A 19,626-nucleotide genomic window follows, 5' to 3' on the forward strand; every position below is an offset into this window, starting at 1 on the left:
CGGGATCACAACTGCCTTCTCAAAACCATCCCAGAAGGAAGAAAAAGTATGAATTCTGATCCTGTATTAAGCTTCCTAAAATCTTCTTGGTGAAACTTCAAATCATTTTTAAAAATTTACATCCTGTGCTCACTTCCAAACTTTAGGCTATCTCAGAGATGAAGGAAAAAGAGATCACCCTAAGAACAGACCTATGTACCAATAACAATGATTTATCTCTTTAGAAAGAAAAAGTGTTCTAATACTGTGACAGGTTGGAGTCAAACGACAGCAAAGAAAGTTAGGTTTGGACCATTACTGCTCTATACTGGGGAAAGGTTACCTAGGTAAGAAACCAAAAATAGAACGCCTACTCATCCAGAAGCAAGGCTTTGAGATGACCAAAAATATTCACATTCCTTGGGCTAGGTTCAAGAGTTCGGGCTGCTTTACAGAAAGACTTCCTTAGAAACATCTAAGAAGTTACCTTAGATACATTACCAGTCCCTGTGAACACAAATGTTAAAGGCCCTATCGACTTCGGCATCAAACCCAGAGATATTTCATAGCCAGCATCGCGGACAGCTTGCACGGCCTGGCTGCTGTTCCTGTAGTTATGGGCCATGCCAATGTGCTGCAAGCAAGCACACAGGAATTCAAATCAGTCGACCGCCTGAGACATTGTCCTGATACATATTTTCAAAAAAATGAACAAAATACACATCTCACCATAAAAGGTGTGTGATGTCCCAAAGCGAGGAGCCTTAGCCCCATTCCATGTAAAATGTTGATCATCCCTATTGCAGAATCAGACCAACAGAAAAGCCGTCAGTCAGGGGTTGAAGCTGCTCCCTCTCTCTCTCCAACCTGCTCAGTGCTCTGATGAAACACAGACCACAGCATCTTGGATTTGGAAGGGGCCCCAGGGGTCACCTTATCCATCCCCTCAATTTTCTGCCATCGAGAGCACGACTCGGCTGCATCCCTACCTAGTCCCTTCCACTTTCAACCCTGGCAAATGAAAAGTGTCCTTCTTCTTTTCTAAGGTTACTCTCTCTACCTTTGCTCCAAATCCCATCCCTTCCCATTCCTTCTCTAAGGAATTCACTTTTGGAATTATTCCTTTCACTGTTCTTCCTTATTGGCTCACCGTTTCTTTTAAAATTAGCATATACCGTATTATTTGTTTCAGGGGTACAGGTCTGTGATTCATCAGTCCTACACAATTCACAGCGCTCACCATAGTACATACCTTCCCCGTGTCCATCCCCCAGTCACCCCATCCCTCCCAACCCCCCTCCCCTCCAGCAACCTTCAGTTTGTTTCCTGAGATTAAGAGTCTCTTACGGTTTGTCTCCCTCTCTGGTTTCATCTTGTTTCATTTTTCCCTCCTTCCACTATGATCCTCTGTCTTGTTTCTCAAATTCTTCATATCAGTGAGATCATATACTTGTCTTTCTCTGATTGAGTTATTTCGCTTAGCACAATATACGGCTCACTCTTATCAACATTTAAAGACACTTAGATTCGGGGCGCCTGGGTGGCTCAGTGGGTTAAAGCCTTTGCCTTCGGCTTGGGTCATGATCCCAGGGTCCTGGGATCGAGCCCCGCATCGGGCTCTCTGCTCAGCGGGGAGCCTGCTTCCTCCTCTCTCTCTGCCTACTTCTCTGTCTACTTGTGATCTCTGTCAAATAAATAAATAAAATCTTTAAAAAAAAAATAAAGACACTTAGATTCCTCTCAAACCAAAACTAATGAACAAACAAACACAAGGTCAGCATTGACCTTATGACTGCCATTGGCAATTTTAGTTATCTAAATAGCTAAACTCAGGGAACAACTGTCAGATCTTGACTTACCTGTCAGTGGTATTTGGCAACGTGGAACCCTCGCTTCCCCAAGCACCCCTGACTTGAAAATTTTCATCCTATGAATATCATCCTATGCCTCTTCCTATGCCCATTTCTTTTTGTGCCCTCTGCCCTTTCCTTAAGGTCCTTTTTTAAAATTAGCTGGCCTCAAGATTCTGTCCAGGGACCTACTCTCTTCAATCTCTACATTTTTTTTTCCTTAGCTAATTTTATCCAGTCCTAAATTTCAAGTATTCTGTATACACTGATGACCCCAAGTCTGTATCTCTAACACAGGTTGTTTTATTTCAAGACCTGATCAACTATCTTATGGATTTCTCAGTTTGGACTCAAACAGTGAAAACTCAGCATACCCACAGCAAAGACCTCAGCATCCATTCTCCTCTTCTTTTTAGGAACAGAACTTTCCTTCTCTGTATCCCTTCCAAATGTTCTTTGATATTTTTTCTGAAGTCAACTTTTAAAAGAGTAATTTATATTCAATAAAATGCACAAATTTAAAGTGCATCATTTGATAACTGTGAACATATGTACACACCCGTAGTACCACCAACGTAACTGAGATACAGAATATTTCCATCACCCCCGTCAATCCTCCCTAGCTCTTTGCCTCAGAAAAGTACTGGTCTTACTTCTGGGTTTTTTTTTTGTTTTTTGTTTTTTTTTTTTGGTCTTACTTCTCTCTGTACAGAGTAGTTAATTCTACAGTTTCATATAAATGAAATTATTAGTATATACTCTTTTTTTATGTGTCTGCTTTCACTCAGCATGTTTTTGAGATTCACACATAATTCAGTGTAGTTTCAGTATTTATTCAGTAGTTTACTTCTTTTTATTGACAAGGAGCTTCCATTTTATGGGTATATCACAACTTATTTATCCATTCTGCTGATAGACATTTGGATTATTTTTACACTATTAGAATGAAGTTACTAGAAATAAGTCTTTGTAAAAAAAGTAATTCATTTCTCTTGATAAAAGCCTATGAGAATTTCTTATGTACATTGATATTCAAGTTTTTTATTTCTTCTTGAGTTGGTTTTGGTCATTTTCGTCTTTCAAGGATTTGTCTATTTGATCAACACTGTCAAATTTATTAGCCTATTCATAATATTTTCTTTCCCTTTTAATGTCTATATGAAATATAGTGATGACCCCTCTTGCATTCCTAATATTGGTAAATTGTGCCTTCTCTATTTTTCTAATCAGCCTAATTGGAGGCCTATCGATTTTACAGATTTGCTTAAGAAAAAAAAACTAGCTTCTGATTTCACTGATTTTCCCTCTTATCTTTATTATTCTTTTCCTTGTATTTGCTTTGGGTTTAATTACTTCTTCATTTTCTTGCTTCGTAAGATGGAAGTTTAGATCACTAATTTGGACTTTCTTCATTTCTAATAAAAGCATTAAATGTTATAAATTTCCTCCCAAGCACCACCTTATCTGCACCCCATAAATTCTGGTATGCTGTTTTAAATTTTCATTCAATTCACAGTGTTTACTTATTTTTCCTATGATTCCTTCTTGACTCATCGGTTATTCAAAAATACATTGTTTACCTTCCAAATATCTGGAAATTTTCTAGATATCTTTCTATTATTATTTCAACATCAACTTTATTATAGTCAGAGCACATACTCTATGATTTAAAACATTTTATGTTTACTAAGAACTGTTTTGTTCTTATGGGCCATCTGGGTGAGTGCTCAAGAACCCTCAATTATGTCAGAGTAGCTGATGGTGTTTTACTATTCTATATTTCCACCAATTTTCTACTTGTTCTAACAATTACAGACCTTCAAGTTCTAATCTGATGTAGAGTTATAACATGAAGTGATGTTTCCTCAACCAAAGAAGGCTCAAAGTACTAAGTGGGCCAAAACTCAAGTGGACTTTCCCCCCAATTCCAGTTCTTATCCTTTCTTCTCTTGGTTCCTGCCCCTGTATCTTTTCCCTCTCTTTCCCCCCTTTTCTTCTCCTCCACAACTTCTCACCACCAAATTGACTTCTCCTAGTCTTCCAGATAGAACTACTTTAAAAGTCAGATCCTATTCATAGTTGTTCTCCTTTTCCCTGCTTTTTCTTTTTAACTTTTGTAATAAAGATATGTAATGATTTGCTTTTTTATTCCCTAATATTCATCACCCTTAGATGTATCCCTCTGTTTATTTTTTTTTCTTTTAAAGATTTCATATATTTATTTGACAGACAGAGATCACAAGTAGGCAGAGAGTCAGGCAGAGAGAGAGAGGGGGAACCAGGCTCCCTGCCAAGCAGAGAGCCCAATGCAGATTTCGATCCCAGGACCCTGAGATCATGACCTAAGCTGAAGGCAGAGGCTTTAATCCACTGAGCCACCTAGGCACCCTCCCGATGTTTATTTTTATCGGTGGAAATGAACAGTTCCCTGCTCTAGTCACAGGAAAAAAGAAAACACAGTTACTTCCCAGGTAAATTTAAAAAGTGGGTGATGTAAAAACCCTGGCATACCTACCTGCCACACCTGCCCACTGTCCAAATGCCACTACCCGTGTTCCTCTATGATCCACCATTTTCTCGTAATCAATAAGTCGGATTTCCTGAAGAAAGGATAAAAAATTTTCACCCAGACCAACTAAGCTTAATCTCAATGAGTAAAGCATATATATGAGCAAATAAATATATCACATTTCTTCCTCTTATAAAATATATCTTGACTTTGTTAAGTTACCATCAGGTGCACCATGAAATATCCAGAAAATACTGGGTCACAAACCACTGATAGGTCTGTGATTAGAGATGGTCCCAGTAGGGTGATAAATGCCCCCTGAATGTGGTCAATAAAATTGGAAAGGCATGATTTCCTTTAACTTTTAGGCCAGCACCATCTACATATCTATCTACAGTCCACTTATCCCCACATCCTTCTTCTAATCTCAAAGAAAACAAGTCCCTCCCAAGGCTAATCCCTGTGAACTAGATCCCAGCTTTTCCCCATGTCTCCCAAGACCACTCTTGGAACTTTTCCCTTCCTGCACTACCCCTTTGTACCCTGCTCCTTCCTACCTTAAAAATGAAAACACCCCCTTCTCAAGTCCATACACACAAATCTCATTTTCTCTCTCCCTTCCTCCTTCCCTTTTTTTTTTTCTCTCTCCATCCTTTTACAAGTAAACTTCATTTACAAAGTAGTACATGCCACCTGCTTTTCATTTTCTCACCTTCACTGAAACCACATTCTTCCTGTCTTTGGGAATCTTCCCTCTCAGCAATGTCTTACTAACTCACACTTAAAAAGCTACTGATATACTGTAATTATAGAATGTCTTAAATAGTCACTTTATCTCCTCAAAGAGCGTATGATTTTTACCATGTGCCTGAATATAAGAATGTTTACTAATCATCCAATTCTAAGTAACTGGTTACAAAATACTGCCAAAAAGCAGTTCTGTTTTTGTTGAGTTCTCTTATAACAAACAAAAGTTCATGTAACAAAAAAGAAAATCCTTCCTAAGTACTTTTATTTATTTTTTAAAGATTTTATTTATTTATTTATTTGATGGATAAAGATCACAAATAGGCAGAGAGGCAGGCAGGGTCGGGGTGGGGGGGAAGCAGGCTCCCCGCCGAGCAGAGAGCCCGATGCAGGGCTCGATCCCAGGACCCTGAGATCCTGACCTGAGCTGAAGGCAGAGGCTCAACCCACTGAGCCACCCAGGCGCCCCCACCCAGAAGCCCCTCCTAAGTACTTTTAAAGGAGTTTATCTGCTTAAGGTGAAACCTTTTTCTTGTAGCATTATTTACATTAATTACTTTTTGAATTTGTTTTTCAAAACCACTGGGAATTCACTAGCAGAGGTCTTGCAAATTTGAAATGATAGAATGTATTCTACAGGACCATACAGATCACAATTTCCTCCCTTCCTTTTACAGTTTGTGAGGTCTCCTGTCCTCTGCCTATTCTTAGATTCTAGTCTAGTTTCTAATGCTCTAATCTAGCATTCTTACCCCAGGGCTTGGACCTTGGACTTCTCTACCTACACTTACTGCCTACCCTCATCAAGTCTCCCTGTCTTAGATGCCATCAAGTCTCTAAAAACTACAAATATGTATCAGGAGGCGTCGCCTGGAGCTACAAACTCATTATCAATGGCTCCCTCTTTAAAATCTAATGTCTAAAGTCTGAAATCTGCTTAGATGTCTAATGGACAAATTAAACTCAGCAGGCCCTGAACTCGACTCCTGACTCCTGACGGTCCCACTCAAGCCTGCTCCCTCTTGCAGTACCATCATCTCAGTCTGCGGCCGCTCCTTCAAATTGCTCAAGCGAAGACCTTGGACTCCTCTCATTTGCTCTTTCTCTCATATTCCACATTTGTTTCACCAGTAACTTCTGCAGGATCTGACCTCTAAAATACAGCCTATTGGGTCTATGTATCACCACCTCTATTTCCACACTTCCACTCCCTTGTGCAAGCCACTGTCATTTGGAACCTGGTATCCATACTACTCTAGACTAACAATCTTATCAATTTTCTCCTCCCATCTCCAATATTATCCACACAGAAGGCTGAATAAGCACTTTAGAACATGATTACTAACCCTCCACTCAGCCAGACCCACAGGACCTTGCACTAGTATGCTCTCCACTTGGAAAACTCTTACCTGACAGATATGACTTGATCCTTCACATCCTTCGAATTTCTGCTCAATGCCAAATTTGCAGTGAGGCTCTCCCCGATCGTCCTATTTAAACTACTGTACACCCACAGTGCCCAGAACCCCCCTTTTCCTTCTGTATCATATTTATGTCCATCACACATATCTCTAAGTGACAGATGAGATATCTTATTTATATATTTATCATCTGTCTCCTCCCACTAGAATGTAAGCTCTGTGAAGACAGTTACTTTATTGCCACTGCAGTGAAGAGGGTCAGTCACAATGCAGACACTAAGTATTTGCTGAATGAATACTTTAGAGTTTTTGTATAGTACTTATATCTCAAAAAATGATTTCTTCCTTCATGAATGATAATAAATGTAAAAATAATTCCCAGTCCAGTTCTGGCACTACAGAGCTGTGCAACCTCAGTCTAGTCAATTCACCTCTCTGGGCTCCATCTGAGAAATGAGGGAAGCGGATCATACGATCCCCGAAGCTCTTTTCAGCTCTCAATTCTACTTTAAAATGTTAATCGTTTGGGGGAACACTTTTATCATTTTTTTCCATTTCAGTACAAAAGGAATGAAATGTTTGGTTTCTCTTATTAAATTCTAAACATGCACAGCAGAGAAGCCCTAAGAGCAGCAGAACTATTCAAGCACTAATTCACAGATCACCTTTCCTATTGAGGTGAATAACATGATGTATTTCCTACATGCTGAAAGGAAACTAAAACTCCACTTGACATTTAAAGATAGAAAGAAATACTGTTTCTATGTTAACATTTATGATTACTGGTCACTAATTACCTGTCTCAGAATCTCATCCAGCAAGCCCATATTGGCCTCCTGAGCCTTTATTGTGTGGGAGAAGAATGCATAAGTCTTCTTAGACATTAATTTTTCCTCTGGGGGTCTTTTAACTCCCAAAATTAGACAAGCTTCAGAAATATCCTCCTGAAGAATGCCACCAGCTTTGACATATTCCTGGGAATGCAATTTTGGTTAAAAGTTATTTCCCTAATTGTTGTATTCTTATTTTCTTTAATAAATAAGTATAGCAATTAAAGGCACAATCTTTTGAAGGCATAAAATCTGTATGGATCAGAACAAATAGTAGAATAACTACTTCTAGTATTTTTACTTTCTTGCCGAAGATCAATTTAACAAGTTTGACTTTTATAGCAAAATAAAATTAGAAAATTCACCACCTACTCCTATTTAAGAGCAGTGAATAGTATGTCATAACTGCTAGCACATATGATTTTAAAATATTTGTGAAATGTATATTTTGTATCAACAATGCACTGAAATGTTAAATGCAAAATAGTAATTTATTACTCTGGTGTATTTTTAAAAGAAAGACATATATCTGCAATATTTACTTTTTTCTTTTCTTCTTTTCTTCTTTTTTTTGGTTCAATTAGTATTTATTACTGCCCCACTCCATCCAGCAGACTGTGCTAGAGATGAGATGGTAAGACACACTAAAAAGGCAGACAACATCCTTCCTATAAAGAAGCTCACAAAATACAGTAAAAAGGAGTCAGGAGCATAGTAAATGAGGCTGAATTCAAAAGAATTATGAACAGCAGAATCTAAGTGACACATTAGTTTAATGGATACTGAGATAATTCCTGGGTGAGATTATCAAGGAAACATGAAACTTTAAAGTAATCTAAAAGGCTAGGTAGGATTTGGAGAGATGGAGATGGGAGATGCAAGGTGGTAGTATCAGTAGAAAGAATTGAAGAAATATATACAAATATGGAGGCAGGAAAGTAAGGTGATGTTTAGGGCATAAGGGATAAGTCAATTTGGAAAAGAAGACTATTACGGTGAATATGATCTTTACTGGATAAAAAATAAAAATCATCACCAACATTTATTAATAAATTAGTACTTGCTTTACTAAGCTCTTTTCAGGAATTATCTCATATAATTTTCCTAAAACTCCCATGAGGTAGGTATTATTATTATGGCCATTTTATCAATGGGAAACCTGAGGCTTACACATTTAACTGAGATTGAGTAGCTAGTACATGGAGGCAATAGAAGTCATTTCAGACTTCTAAATAAAGGGTTAGCATGATCCAGGCAGAATTAAAAGAGCATCAAAAGTGGCAGCAGAATAAAAGGAAGATGAATCCAATTAGGAATCTACTTTAAAGGAAACTACAGATGGACAGATACTACAAGAGTGAACACATGATTCATACCTGGTTTCTTTGAAAACAATCTATTTGTCCATTTGTAGTAGACTGGTTAAATAAATCACAAATCATGGAGTAATTACCACATTAAAACACAGCCATTAAATAGAATGAAGCGAATCTCTATGAACAGACAAGGAGTGAGCTCCAGGATATCTCACTGACTAAACAAACAAGGTAAGATACAGTATGTATAGTTTACAACCTTCTATGTAAGACTAAGGGGGAAACTGAGAAAACACACACACACACACACACACACACACACACACGTTCATTTTTACAGAAAGAAATGTAGAAATAATAGATCAGAAACTAATGACAATAGTACATTATGGAGAGGGTAGGAACAGGATGTAAGGGATTAAGATAAGAAGACGACTTTCTACATTGCATCATTTTACATAGTTCAAACATCTGAAACTTGTAAATGTTTCACTTATCTTAAAAACATAATTAAATCAAAACGGATTTAAAATCAACCTTGAAAATGTATAGAAAAAATACATAAATCCAACTGTATATCACACTGACAATATAACTATATAGAAAGAATAACTCAAATAACTTGAATACAGCAATCTGAATATTCTTTGTGAGATATATTCTAAAAGCAAAAAACCTTTTCTTACTCAAAAAAATACTAAACTCCATTTAATAGGTTTATTTTTTATCGAGGTATAATTGACATACATTATATGGTTTCACATATACAACATAATAATCGATATTTGTATGTATTGCAAAATGATCGCCAAAATAAATCTAGTTAACATCTGTCACCATGCATAGTTGCATAAGAACTTTTAAGATCTACTCTCTTAACATTTATAGGTTTATTGTTAGTTATAATAATAGTTATCATGATTCCAAAAATATTTTATGTATAATACAAGATAAAGCAAAAAACATGCCTTAATATTATAAAGAATTAAAATTTTCACTACTGGAGAAAATAGATGTAAATATAAAATTTTAAAGGTAAGAAAAACCTGCAATGTTAAAAATTTTAATTGGAAATATCAGTATTGATTCATGATGAAGTAATATATATGTATATGTATGTGTAATCTTATTTCTTAGCTCTGTTCACTAAAAGTGCTAAGAGCAACAATATCTCAGTAAAAATAAGCACACTTAACACCGGGTATCAGATCTTGGTTTCTAAATACTAAAAGAAATCAGAGCTCCCTGGTGAGATAGATGGCTAATCCCAGGTGTAGGGCAAAAAAAGCACAAGGTAAGACTAAGACCATTTGTTGCTGCAGGAAACAAGAAAGCTGAAAGATCAAGTGCTCCAAAGGACAGAGGAGCACCCTTAAAGGAATCCTCTATCTCGAATTTGGGATAACTGGGACATTAAAAAAAATGGTTAATAGATTATCATACATTAAATGAAAAAGGTCCATGCAGCCGTAATGATACTCAAAAGAGCAAGAAAGAAAAAACTATGGGCAATCTCTTTTCTATAGAAGAAAATCAGCAAGTAAACTCAGAAGAGAGAGTCAGAAAATCATCACTTTGCAAGCTTCCATGTAAAAAAATGATTCAGGAAAGATCATCAACGTATCCTAACATCTTTAGCAAAAGGTAGCTGAGAAACAAACACAAGATTCACAGGTCTCAAAACATCACTCCGCAGAAGACTCAGTAATTACAAACAGAAAAAGGTTTGTAGAGAATGGAGAGACCTGGTGGCAACTACCTCAGCCACGTGACCACGAATTCCTAACCTTGGGACAACCTGGTATTTTGTGTCTGATGTGATAGAGTGGAAAGAATATGCACCACCTGGGTAATACTTGTATCAGAAGTGTTTTAACCTGAATATAATTGCCAGTAACACCCAGAAGCAGACCATTCTACAAGTCAACTAGTCTGGACTCTTCAAAAAGAGTCAATGTCTTAGAAACAAACAAATCAAAAGGGCGTGCAGATCTAAATTAAAAGAACTAAAGAGACATAACAATAAATGCAACGAACCTTAATTAAGCCTCAATTAAAATAAAAGACCATAAAGACATTTGAGAGAATGGGGATTTGAAATGGGCTATGTGAGATGATATTATGGAATTACTATTTTTTTAGGTCTGATGGTTAGGCAGGAGAATGATTTATTCCCAGGAAATGTAGTCATGTCTTAGCGGCCTTAGTCTCCCCAGTCCCAGAACCAGGGCTGCACATGGACATAATGACTAAAGGACATCACCCCCTTCTAATGGCAACTCCTCCACCCCTCACCTGGAGAAAGCATGAAATAGGGTGGGAAAAAAAAACCCAAAACTTAACTGATTAATTTCTGGACTCAAGTAAAAATTCTAACTAGAAATCTCATTACAATCAAAACAAAGGAATATCATCATGTGGTGTTTAAGTACATTGGCAAACATTTTATTTTTATTCAGATGTTCCTTGATTTCATAAACATTGCACTTTTACTCAGATGCTCCTTGATTTTCATTTTATTCCCACATATTTAAAAAATTAGAAATATTTACCTTGTCATGAATGGCTCGCCTATTGGAAGGCTGTATTAGGACTTTGTATCCCAGGTTGGTGATCCCTTTGATGTGCCGGGGAGCCAGAGGCGCCCTCCTCTCCCAGGCATTCACATCCTCCCGCCTCAGGGCCATCACCGCTTTGTGGTGAAGCCCTCTGGAGAAGCTGAGCCCCAGCATGCCCAGTTTGGTCCTTTGTACTCGCAGCATCTTAAAACCTGCTGACTGTAAAGACATCATAAGAGAACAGGACAACCCTAACTCAACACACATAAAACAGACAATCATATTAAAAAATGGGCAGAAAATATGAACAGACACTTCTCCAATGAAGACATACAAATGGCTATCAGACACATGAAAAAATGTTCATCATCACTAGCCATCAGGGAGACTCAAATCAAAACCACATTGAGATACCACTTTACACCAGTTATAATGGCCAAAATTAGCAAGACAGGAAACAACGTGTGTTGGAGAGGATGTGGAGAAAGGGGAATCCTCTTACACTGTTGGTGGGAATGCAAGTTGGTGCAGCCACTTTGGAGAACAGTGTGGAGATTCCTCAAGAAATTAAAAATAGAGCTTCCCTATGACCCTGCAATTGCACTACTGGGTATTTACCCCAAAGATACAGATGTAGTGAAAAGAAGAGCCATCTGTACCCCAATGTTTATAGCAGCAATGGCCACGGTCGCCAAACTGTGGAAAGAACCAAGATGCCCTTCAACGGATGAATGGATAAGGAAGATGTGGTCCACATACACTATGGAGTATTATGCCTCCATCAGAAAGGATGAATACCCAACTTTTGTAGCAACATGGACAGGACTGGAAGAGATTATGCTGAGTGAAATAAGTCAAGCAGACAGAGTCAAGTATCATATGGTTTCACTTATTTGTGGAGCATAACAAATAATATGGAGGACAAGGGTAGATGGAGAGGAGAAGGGAGTTGAGGGAAATTGGAAGGGGAAGTGAACCATGAGAGACTATGGACTCTGAAAAACAACCTGAGGGTTTTGAAGGGGGGGGGTGGAAGGTTGAGGGAACCAGGTGGTGGGTATTAGGGAGGGCACAGATTGCATGGAACACTGGGTGTGGTAAAAAAACAATGAATACCGTTACGCTGAAAAAAAAATAATAATATTGGAAAAGGCATTTTTTATGACTTTACAATTTTAATCTCTCAATATGCAAATAAAGCTTATTTGTTCAAAATAAAAAAAAAAAGAGAGAGAGAACAGGACAACAAAGGCAGGAGGGCTCACAGATCATTTCTGGTCTCCTGAGAAATCTGCTGTAAAATCCAACCAACTCAGATATAACAGACACAAGATAGAGAAAAGGGGAAGGAAACCTTGGATGACGTGAAGTGCTCCTTTACCCAACAAACCCAAATTTCGACAAATGAGGTTATTTCCAAAATAAAAAAAAGTACTGAGCAAATTATAGGACACTAGCCAATATTTGCCAAACCAAAAGAGTTTTTGAAATATGTTTCATCAAACATGTATTCAACACTAAAGTTTTAAGCATGTTAACCTATGATGCAAATACAAAAAGATAATTTAGGCCAATTTTGATGGCACAAAGGCTGGAATCCTTTAATCGCGGGCAAGATTCTTGACAATCCAGCTCCAACCTCTTTGGAGTTTCATCTCAGACCATTCCCTAAACTGGAGCTACTCAAAGTGTGTCTGGCAGCCTGTTGGCAGTGGGTGACCTGCTCTTTATGGGTCCTGGATGAGCAATGCACAGAAATAGAAAGGAAGTTCTTGGAAACCTCTATATCACATGACTATTTTTCTAGTAATTCAATGTTACTGAATTTTAGAAAGTATTAGTCCTGGCAGATTGGAAATTTAAGAAAACAAAACAAACATGCTTCTCCATGACAGGTGTTGAAAGGTTAGGAAGCACTGTCCTAACCCCCCCCCCCCCACCACCCTTTTGTTGCTATAAACATGCTGTTCCCCTTTTCAGGTTTTCCTCTCCATACCACTTCCTCCTGCTATTATATTAAACCCAGACCTGCCTCAACCAGTTTTCTGCTACTCCAGATTACATAATGCCACTCATTTATTCAATCAAGAAACTGAATAAACAAGAGGCTTACTATGTGCCAGCACAGAATAAATTTTATATAGATTTTTAAAGCATAAATATCAAACAATAGTCTGCCCCTCTTCAAATGGTTACATACACTTGGCAATTTCAGAGGATAATCTGCTGGATCATTTCAATGCTAAGCCTTAGTTTTTTATGTTTAAGGTTGGCATCAAAATACAGGAATTGAATTTCACACTTTCTAGAAATTTCCTACCAATCACTGCTAACATACATCAAAATTCTTATGAATACATTTCTGTTACATCAGACTGCAATCTCCACACCAGACCCACTTTACAGATGGGGAAGTTCTGTCTAAACAGCGGCATATACAAGTGGATTTTCTGGGAGCAACTACTTGCCATTTGAGATAGAAAATTTATAGGTCAAGTCACAATACAACAGACTAAAAGAACAAAGCAAACAGCAAGGAGATCAGCTAAGAAGACTTTAGAAAGAAGAGGGACAGTAAGAAAAATAATGCACGCAGCAAGCAAACACGCTGATAAAAAGCAGCTCAGGCTCTTCCACTTGGCCAAAATACTGATGAGCAATATTTTGGTAAAAGATTGCTACATACGCTATCTGATTTTTCAGTTTTTTATACAGCTTTGTTTTTAAAATTCTTTTTTTTTTTTTTTTTGAGAGAGAGAGAGAGAGAAAGAGAGAGAGAAAGCGAGACAGCATGTGTGAGCAAAGGGGAGGGGCAGAGGGAGAGAGAGAATGCCAAGCAGCCTCCATACTCAGCACAGAGCTCAACACGGCTTTATCTCACTACCCTGAGATCATGACTTAAGCAGAAATCAAGAGTCGGAGGCTCAACCAAAAGAGCCACCCACGTGCCCTTATACAGTTTTGTTTTTAAAAGAGATTGTATCAGGCCCAAACACAAGCCCAAGTCCATAGCACTCTTTCTTCCCCAAACCAGAGGAAAAACTGCAACAATACCATAGGACTTAAATCCCAATGGTTCTTAAATAAAAACAATTCCAAAGACAAGTGAGTTTTGTTTTGTTTTATTCTTTTTTTAAACACACAGATGAGCCTAGAAATGGTCCCACCTTTCCCACAGGGCTCATTTCACATACCACAGGTGACCAAGTGACCCTGCATCCTCTATTCTTAGCAGCAATTCTTGGAGCCAATATGAGGGAACATGTTCAGGTAATTTAGTATCTCTCCTCCGCCCAAACTTGATTTATAAGCACTGCCTCACCTCCCTCAGTGACCATCATCCCACCTCTTCCTCCCTACCTCCCTTGTCTAGGATAGGGAATATGGTGTGGAGACAAAGACACATACACACAAATAATACACACATATATATTTGAAAAGGCAGACTTTTTTTTTTTAAAGATTATTCATTTAAGAGAGAGAAAGAGAGACAGGGAGGGCACAGCAGGGGGAAGAGGCAGAGGGAGACGAAGACTCCCTGCTGAGCTGGGAGCTCAACTCGGGACTCATCCCAAGACCTGGAGATCATAACCTGGAGATCATAACCATTAACCACCTCAACCACCCAGGTGCCCAGCAAAGGCAGACTTTCTATAGAGACTAGAAAAGAAGCATAGTAGGGAGTGATCCTCTCGTTTCTTTGGGAAGTTGCTTTCACTTTCACTTTTTGTAGGGAATTCTCAAATCATAATTCTAACTTTGTTTTTAAATAAACATAACAACAGACACCATGCTAAACACTATGCTGAACACTTTCCAGACATTATTTCATTTCCTCCTTGCAAAAATCTTAGTAAGTAGATACTATTATTATCTTCATTTTACAGGTGAAAAAACTTAACTGGAATCTGCCTAGAGCTGCTGCTTCTAAGCAGAAGCAGGATTCCTGGGTTAATATTTAACACTCAGGATTTTTCTCTTCACCAAAGCCTACAGATCCATACCATGTAGATCTGATGTATGTTACTGCTGCCAGCTTATTTCTGAAATAAATTAGATTCATATGGCCTCGACTTTAATAGAGTAAGTGATCAATTCTCTCCCCAGCATGGGGTGCTTCTATCGATCCCTTTCCTATGGGCCACGGAAAATCCTTCCTGAGTCATTGCCAAGGTAAATTCTAGGTTTCTGGGTACTCAGAACAAGAGATTTAATTGCATCAGGTATTACTGCGTTAGTAATTGCTTGAACTTCGAAATTTGGTCTCAACATGGTAAATTTCCAGGCCCACAATTCATTTCATTCTAAGGTCACCAAGAAATCTGCAGCAGTGAGGAGTTCTTAACTGTTCTTAGAGCGTGGTGGGTGTCTATTTCATTGAAATGTCTAGGTGGGCTGTGTTAGATTTCCCTGTCCTGAATTTTGTAGGCCTTTCCAAGAATATCAGGCAGTAAATGTGAGGTATATTTCTGGTAATGCTTTCAGTGAAATAATGCATGAAGACCCCTGGTTTACCTACTGGTTCTAGTGAGATCACTTGTCAGTAATAATGACAGTTTGTGGGATGAGCAAGAAGGAGGTGGGAAAGCAAGAAAAGGAGATGAAGAGACAAAGAAAGAGCTAGGGAAAATAAAGAGGAGGATCAGAAGAAGAGGAATAAAGGGTAGAAAGAGAAGTGTCACATAGCAGAGGGAAATAACTTCCCCTGCCAATTTCTAAACAGTCTGTTTCCTTCAACACATAAAAGGCCAATGTTCCAAAAGCATAAAAATGAAATTTAAAAGATTCTTCTCTATGTTTTGTAAACCAAGAACAGCACTAAGGTATACATTTTTTTAAGGTATACATTTTTAATCAGGAATTTGAAATAACTCTAAAAAGTCACGGGAGTATTACAGTGAATTGCAGAGACATGCACTGAGATAGGAGGACGACGAGTGGATGGACTTAGCAATAGAACATCTCTATGATACCACCATACGGCTCTTCCCATCTTTCAATGGGGGAAAGACTTAAGAACGTCTTTTAATTTACAAATTATCTATCTTTGCAATGTACACATGACAATGTGCCCCCAGGGAGGACATCTTTAAATGTTCTTGGTATTTTCTAACCTTTTCAGAAGTGAAAAGGAAAATGGCCATTAGAGATAAAGATGATAGATAGATAGATAGATAGATAGAGCAAGCCCAGAATTCCATACATACCCCACCATTTCTTTCAGTTACTATGAAATAAACTATGATCACTGATTGTATCACCATCCTAAATCACATGAAGGAAGCAAAGATTCTGTGAGATGTATTCATAAAAGATTATATCTAAATAAAAGCTGCCTTCAAGAGCAGAAGCCACAGCTCCACTGCCATGAGTCATGACCCACAGTACATATTTGGTTTCCAGACCATAATAATCCCAGAGGCCCAAAAGGGTTCCAAATTAACAGAACACCTGGTGATGGCCTAGAACAAATCCAAATGCCTCCCAATCCCAAGGCTTGCTAGAACAAGGCTTGGGCAAGCAGCAACACCATCCTCCAGACTTTCACTTCCTGATGCATAGGTACATTCTTTTAATGCTTCCATGTTAAATTCCTTATAAAACAGTTAACCATATGTTAAAAAACAAACAAACAAAAAAACAGCAGACTTGGGGCAGGAGGAATCTACTAATATTAATTAATCTGGTTTAAGAATATTCATGTTTTCAAGCAGCTACTCCAAGTCATCCAAAGATCTCTAAAACCCATGAGTCTTCTGGTCTTTAGCCCACAAATTTAGTATCATTGAGATGGAATGCAAAGTTAATTTTAAATTGGACTCTAATCCAAAAAGTTTACCTGCTTATTTGTCTTTTTGCTAAACTATAAATGTTTACTCTGTGACCTTGGTACATAACTTGGCCTGTTTGTACCTCATCTGCAAAGTGGATTCAGATTAGTATCTACCTCTGAGGGCTACTGTGAAGTTTATCTGAGCCAATATGCACAAAGTACTGAGTACTATCTCGCACACCATTAATGCTTAATAAATATCAAGAAAAGAAGAAGGCTCCAAGCCTGCTTACTCCTTAAAGGTGAGCACAACCACACCACTAATAGAAAACACTACCTTCCCTTTCTCTTTGTCACAATGTAGTAAGACCTTCACAATGGCTCCACATTGATCCCCTCCCTCCTTCTTTTCATTTGTCAAGGAAAACAAAATGGAGCCCAGTAAGCTCTCTCCTCAATTTTACCCTTAAGGCCTGGGTGTTCAAGATATATAACTTACCATTTTAATACAATATTTCATTAAATTTATGACACATTTTTCATATTTTATCATCCCTAAAATAGGGATGTATTTTATAATCGATGGCATCTTAGATTCAACGAAAACAGTAATAGTGTTATTTCCCCTGCCAAATGTACAGTTTCTTAATTCCATAGAATTTTCTTGTGATCTCACCAAGAATACTTGCCACTGTACACAATGTTATTTGTATAAGATAATTAATAAAAGAATATCTGGAAAACTTTTCTGTTAAAGGGGGACTGCATACACGCCAAAGGTCGCTTCCAAAATCCTGAGCTGTTAAGGTCTGTTAAGGCTTAAAAGCTTGGGAGTGGGGGAGGAGGCGGGTAAGAGGGTTCCACTGCAAATAAATCAAAGTAAAGTTCTGATAATGCTGACACCAGTAACAAGTGAGACTGAAAACAAATGTGATTTTCTGGACAGTGGTAAAGTCACTAGGAAAACTGGCCTAAATCTTTGTCCTCTAACTCACTTTGCAGAATGGCCACAAAGTTTACACTGCCAGAAGGTCATATACCCCTAGATTCACTCATCTATGGGGAAAAAGCAGTGGGGGAGTGCAAATGACAAAATATACACGCAGAGACAGAGAGGCATCCATGCAAAGTGCTCCTGCTAACTTTTTATTTCTACCATAAAATATGTGAAAGTTACCGCCTGAGTAAATGATCCTTCAGTCCCCTGAGTAGCTACATGGGGATAATTATAGCCACAACTTCCCCACATCTGATAACTGACGACCCACGATACCAAAAAATGTTCACCTTTGTTCAGGTTACTGAATGCTCTCTCCCTTCCTTCTTTCCTCTCTCCAAGCCCACCCCACTCCCACTCCCCTAAAATCAGTGTCTGAAAAGCACATCACTTCTGGAAGTTGTTAGGGCATTTAGCCCAACTCAATCAGGCAGAGGAACTGCGCCTGATTGTGCCCCTTTCCTGGCCTAAGTGCTCATACTGGACATGCAGGCCCCACAAGGTCTCAGGAGTTGAGGAATGCCCAAATTTCTTAAATCTTCTTGGCCCGTTAGAGTATAGCCAAGGAGCAGCAGTATGCTGGGGCGGGGGGGGGGGGGTAGTGGGAGGGGGTGTTGGTGAGAGGAGTCCCCACCTCAAAGAGAATGGCCAGCCCGAGATGGTCAGGTTGAAGAGTCTGTGATCAGAGTTTGTCTAAGCAGGCCATAGCTGGAAAAGTCGACCAGCAACCGCACACAGAGAAAGCTGGGGTTAAGGGAGAGGGCTGACCCCCAAAATCTCCATCAACCACACCCCGCAGCCAGCCAACCTAAATAAGCATACAGTCCGAGAATTAACAGGGTGTTCGTTCTGCAGCTTCCACATCTATCCTTTATTCCCCAACAACTGCCCCTGCTTCCCCGGCCAAAAAGAGAGAGAAAAGAAAAAGAAGAAAAAAAAAATTAATTGCCACCCCTTCCCTTTGCTATTCAGAAATTCCAGAACTGCGCTGACAGCCCTCCCTCGCTCCAAAGGAAACGCTCGCAAGGGAGGCCCAAAAGCTCGCCACCCTCTCCCTCGCCGGGTCCGGGAAACCGCTGGGTTCCGCGGAGTCGCCGAGTGGCCCGCGGCGCAGGGCGTAGGAGACGGAGCTCGCCCGCCGCTCTCGGAGGACAGTCGGAGCCTCGCCGGCGATCTCCAAGCGCATCTCGCTGGCTGAGCCCACGGCCCGGCGGCTCAGCCCCCTCCGGGCGGCCCTCCTCACCTCGTCCCCTCTGAGGTGCCGACCGGTCCCGCCGCCTCCGAGCTCCGGAGAGGGTAGGTTCCGAATTCCCAGCAGAAATTGGGATGGGGGCCGGGAGGAGGAGGTGTTTGCTCAACTTCTGAGGACGTCATGCCTCTTCTTCCCGCAGCCAATCAGCGGCCGCCCTGAGGGAACAACCTTCTCCTCCGCCAATCGGCGGCGCTGCCAGGTGCTAGGTCATGCCCTGCCCCTGCTCCTCCCCGAAAATCCTTCTGCCTTCTAGATCTCTGACCTGCGTGCGTCCTCAGCTGGGGGCATCACGTCCTCCCAGGACAGTTATTGACCACGTTTGTAACTGTCCGTAGCAGAGGACAGGCGGAAACGCAGGAGGACGAAAATAGTCCGGCCATTACACACTAGAGAG

General features: G+C 39.5%; 1 protein-coding gene across 3 annotated transcripts in view; it reads right to left on the reverse strand.

Moving 5' to 3' along the window:
- The window catches only part of AASS (aminoadipate-semialdehyde synthase), a gene marked incomplete at its 5' end in the record, with an annotated part of 53,799 nt that extends 34,497 nt beyond the window's left edge, over positions 1-19,302 (reverse strand). The window contains 6 exons of one of the 3 annotated variants that reach the window (XM_080818531.1): positions 467-613; positions 709-776; positions 4,345-4,429; positions 7,304-7,480; positions 11,205-11,429; positions 19,224-19,302. In XM_080818531.1, coding sequence (XP_080674657.1) covers positions 467-613; positions 709-776; positions 4,345-4,429; positions 7,304-7,480; positions 11,205-11,414 — 687 coding nt within the window. Of the gene's footprint in view, positions 1-466; positions 614-708; positions 777-4,344; positions 4,430-7,303; positions 7,481-7,878; positions 7,957-11,204; positions 11,445-19,223 lie in introns of those variants that run through there. The other 2 variants (XM_080818532.1, XM_080818530.1) reach the window with 2 other exon arrangements.
- Positions 19,303-19,626: the final 324 nt, after the last annotated feature.

This window comes from Martes martes (genome assembly GCF_963455335.1).
Source record: "Martes martes genome assembly, chromosome: 11".
NCBI lineage: Eukaryota > Metazoa > Chordata > Mammalia > Carnivora > Mustelidae > Martes > Martes martes.